Genomic DNA, 4769 nt, shown 5'->3' with positions numbered 1-4769 from the left:
TCCATTCGGTTTATATGGTATATACCAAAACCAAACCATATTGTCTATTTCGGTTCGGTTCGGTTCGGTACGGTTCGGTTTTACCATATTGAACAGCCCTATATGAGAGCTTTCCAATTAATTGTTATAATTTGATTGGTTGATGGTTTTTAATTTTTTTATTTATTTAATTAATTTTTTTAAAATGAAACTACCCCTACAATTACCTAATCTAATATATGTTTCCAAACATACAATTAAATATCTTAAATATAGAAGAATTAATATAATTTATTTATAGAAACAATTAAATGTCATAGATTACAGTATATAAATTGATAATATACATTTAAATACATATGATACTACATAAACAATTATAAAAAACAGTTTTTAATATATTTATATTAGTAGTGAATTCAATAAATCATAGATTCCAGAAAATTAATTAATGTAAACCTAATAATATTAATTAATATATATATATATTCTAAAATGTTTCAAGTGAATGCAAAATAGTCAAATATATAATTATAAATTTGGAGAAATAATATATATGTTTTATCAATTTATTTGTTAGCATATACAGTCAAATATGCTAACAAATTATAGAATTGGAGAAATAATATATATGTTTAATCAATTTATTTTTCTTTATCAATTATTTATATATAATTAAATAAAATACTTTAACCTTTTTATTGAAAGAAATTTAATGGTTATATATTCTTATATAAAAGAATTAGATTTGTAGGTAAAGAATTATTTGAACTTTTTATGTTTTTAAAGTCAACACAAAAACGTTTACAAAATATCTTCTATCATTGTATTGGTCTTACATAAAAAAAAAAATTTTCTTGAAAGCTAGAGTATTCTTGGTTTTTTCACGTGTTAAAATAAAATATAAAATAATTCTACAACTAATTATCTGAATTAATTATAATATTGTTTTTCTATAAGAGAATTATTTGTAATGACTAAGATTTACGTTGTTGAACTATTTTAAATCTCACAGATAATTTAAAAATATATACTGAATTTTTGGATTATCCAACTATTTGAAATTAAAAATTAAAATTAAAATTTTTAATTATTATTCAAAAATTATAGCACTGTAAACATAATATATATTTCTTCATATAATATAATATAATTATCCGCAAAATTGTGAGCAAAGACCTATTAGCATATTTAAAAGACCCATTAATTAGAGAATAACTGTGTAAACAAGAAGTGCTATAACAATTGACTTACCTAGCAGTTACTCATATTCCACATTTTATCTTCCATCGATCTAACTCTTTTTCTATTTCTTTTTGAAGTTTTTATAGTTTCTTAGGAATTTACGAAATCTGAACACATAAAGTTATCAGAATTTGGATTCTAATAAACGCTTCTTCTTGTGTAGTGTCTACCGTATTTCTCAATTAACTCTCGTCATCCACATCCAACACTTTATTAATACTTAAATAATGTCTCCAATAACCAACCGTAACAAAGGTCGATAGAATCATAAAACAAAATTCGGAAAATAAAACAAGAGGCCTTTTTGTAGAGATTGAGGGGGGTAAAAAGAAGTTTGTACTATTAATGTCTTATATGGAGAATGAGGGAATACAATAGGATGATATTGAGGGGGTACAGAGACAGACTTATATACTAGCTAGTAAGAAGATTGTGTGGCATGCCTTGAAAAAAATCGAAACCGTTAGCACACGGACTGAGAAAGACAGTTTCAACTTTTTCATCAAGTTGATTACGCAAAGTATAAGGGCAGGACTCATAGGCAGTGGGTTTTTAGAATTTAAAATAATCAAAAAATTAAGCAAAGAGAGTTACAAATCTTTAAAACCGTTTATTTGGGAAGAGGCTTAAGATAAAAAAACTGAGATAGTCTCTCAGTTTGTGTCTTCTTATTAATCCATTCATTTTTATTTAAAATTCTAATTCTTAACAAAAAACATTTCCGTTAGAGATACTCTATCAATGGTATCAGTCAATGCTGATGTTTTAAATTAGAGGCTGAAGACGAATCATCGCCGCAGGAAGATACCACCGTGAAGTTGGCCTTGAGTGGTTTCTTCGAGATCCCACCGCGACTACAAAGCCGGTGATTGAGAAGATTTCTCCGGCGGCGACTGTAAAGGTTATCAGGCCTCCCTAAATCTTTCATCGACAAGGATTCAGTATTGTTTAAGCTCATGAATGACTTGGACTTCCCTTTGTAGAACTTGGATATACCTCTCCTGTTTTGTTGTACTCACAAGTCAGAGAGATTTTAATATTCAGACAAAATATTTAGTAATAAAACAAAGAAAGTCAAACTCGACCAACAAAAAAGAAACTCAAACCTGATGGGTAAAACTTCTTCGAGAGATTTCATCATATCAAGAGGACCCTTGTAAGAAGATTCAGCTTCATTTTCTCCTCCTTCGTCATCACTGTTCTTTCCGATCGGAGAAGACGACGACAAGGACCAACCAAACTTATCCATCACAATCAATATGTTCTCATAGAAGAGAGAATTGGATATTTATATTTGAGTTTCTGTTTCCGTGTGTGTACTTTGTTTGCTTGTTTTTACATAAGGAAAAGAATACAAAGAAAAATAACTAATCAAATCTTTTTTTTCTTTGACATAACAAATCATATCAAATCTTAGATTAATTATTACAAAGGAGTAGAAGATAAGAATTGAAAGAAAAATGTATTGTTAGCCCTTATCCTGAGCCAGGTCACTCCTTCCTTCTATATGCATTTCCCATAAAATGTTATGCCCATTTTCGGTGCTATAATAGTGGTATTGTTAAGAGATAGCACTATTTTAAATTTATTTATCTTATTGCTAATTAGTTATGCTCTTATGATTAATGTTCAACAAAATATGTATCATTTTGTGATAGAAAAAAAGTTAACCAGTTTTGGGCTCCGCGAATAATTCCAATAAACTCTGTTACAAAGTAGCTACGATTATAGTCTTGTGTAAATAGGCCGCGATTTTGGAAATAGCAAATACAACCCCGACAATATACTATTTTGCATTAAAAATAATAATTATAATAATTAAAAACATAAAAGCAGGTCCAACGGTAGTATAAAGTATTTAAAGATAAAAAGAAAATAAAATAAAAAACACAGCAATCAGTCCCTAAATAACTATCGGGAATAAACTATCTACAACTCCTACAAGTACATGTCAATATATTAGTGGTTTAGTCATTTGGCTTTAAACATTTAAACAAAATAAATTAAAATAATAGTGTCTTGTTTTTAAAAACCTCATTTTTAGAACCCAACCATTAAGGTTTTTTTTTTTTTTTTTTTTTAAAACCTCATTTTTAATGTTGCCCAACCATTAAGGTTGCTCTAAGGGGTTAGTGTTCTTCTCAAAGGACGAACTGGTGATTGAGTATGGACTCTGCTTCTTCGAAGTTGTTCATACAGTATTGTTTCAGCTTTTGTGGTTGGAGCTATGTTCATGTGAAGATAGCTGGACGAATATGCTTGTGAGTTTGCTCCAACATTCTCCTAAACTACAAGCTCTCAAGCTTGTCATGGTACATTTTTCTTGTCTAAACCCCTAATTTCTCAATCAATCATGCTTAGTTTCTCTGGTTTGATAGTGAAATGTATTTGATCGCAGGACCATGGGATGCTTGCTGAATGCTGACCATAAGGTTCGTTGGATCCAACCGAGGCGTGTTTCTGAATGTTTGTTCTTACATCTCAAAACGTTTGAGTAGAGAAACCATGAAGGAACAAAAATAGAGAAAGAAGTGGCTATTTATGTTCTGAACAATGCGATATGATTAGTGACTGCAACTATCTATCCTGCCTCAGTCAGTTTGGTGCGTAAACGTCAGATGTTTGAGGAACACTAGTAAAAATCTGTCGTATAGCCACTACAAAACCGTGGCTATACAGCTTAAAATCGTGGCTATACAAAAAAATAGCCACGTTTATGGATAGAAAAAAAAACGTGGCTATAGCCTCGTGGCTAGAAAAAACCGTGGCTATTCGTGGCTATTAGCCACTGTTTTTCCATTGCACTTTCGTGGCTATTTTAGCTACGGTTTTGCTACTATTTTTTTTCGTGGCTAAGTATAGCCACGGTTTAATCAACATATCAGTGGCTATTTTAAAACAAAAAACAAAAAAAAAACAGAAATGAAAGCAAAACAAAATAATTTTTATTAATAAAATACAAAATCTGTAAATAAATTTACATTAATATATTATACATATATATATATATATATAAATATATATTTTTTTCCGTCGCACCACCCCCACCACCCCACCGCCGCACGACCACTCCACCACTTCTCCTTCCTGTGTCATCGTTGCTTCCTCACCGGAGATCGGACCTGCTCGCCTCCATCGTCATCGTCTTCCAGACATCTCAGAGCTCTCTCTCTCTCTTCCAGCTTCTTCCTCGCCGAAGCTTGGACCTGCTTGCGCCGTCGTCGTCATCTTTCCAAATCCGATGTACACCTCAGGTGTTCGGTGCTCGTGCAGATCGACCACAACCTTCGCCTCTTCCTCTTCTACTTCCTTATCTCACCACAATCTTTGCCTCTTCCACACCAATCCTCGCCGTTCAGAGACTTCACCTCCGAATCTGATTTCTCCACTTCAACACAATTGCCTTCATCTAATATATTTCTCTCTGTCTCCTCTGTCTGTCCTCTTCTGCAATAAACACAAACAGATGCAATTAGAGCTCAAACAACCATAATAAAGAAACAGAGAAGACATCGAAGAAGGAGATGGTGTCGGCTTGAAAAGAA

The 4769-nt window shown here is 31.7% G+C and overlaps 1 protein-coding gene across 1 annotated transcript; it reads right to left on the bottom strand.

Moving 5' to 3' along the window:
* Positions 1-832: 832 nt before the first annotated feature.
* Positions 833-4181, bottom strand: LOC106434978 (protein OXIDATIVE STRESS 3 LIKE 2-like). The gene is made up of 2 exons (XM_013875837.3): positions 2331-4181; positions 833-2225 (listed from the first exon to the last, which is right to left on the bottom strand). Exons 1-2 carry the CDS (start codon positions 2471-2473, stop codon positions 1976-1978), a joined length of 393 nt encoding a protein of 130 aa, XP_013731291.2. The 5' UTR covers positions 2474-4181; the 3' UTR covers positions 833-1975.
* Positions 4182-4769: the final 588 nt, after the last annotated feature.

This window comes from Brassica napus, chromosome A9 (assembly GCF_020379485.1).
Source record: "Brassica napus cultivar Da-Ae chromosome A9, Da-Ae, whole genome shotgun sequence".
Taxonomy (NCBI): domain Eukaryota; kingdom Viridiplantae; phylum Streptophyta; class Magnoliopsida; order Brassicales; family Brassicaceae; genus Brassica; species Brassica napus.
This window is presented reverse-complemented; position numbering and strand designations above follow the sequence as displayed.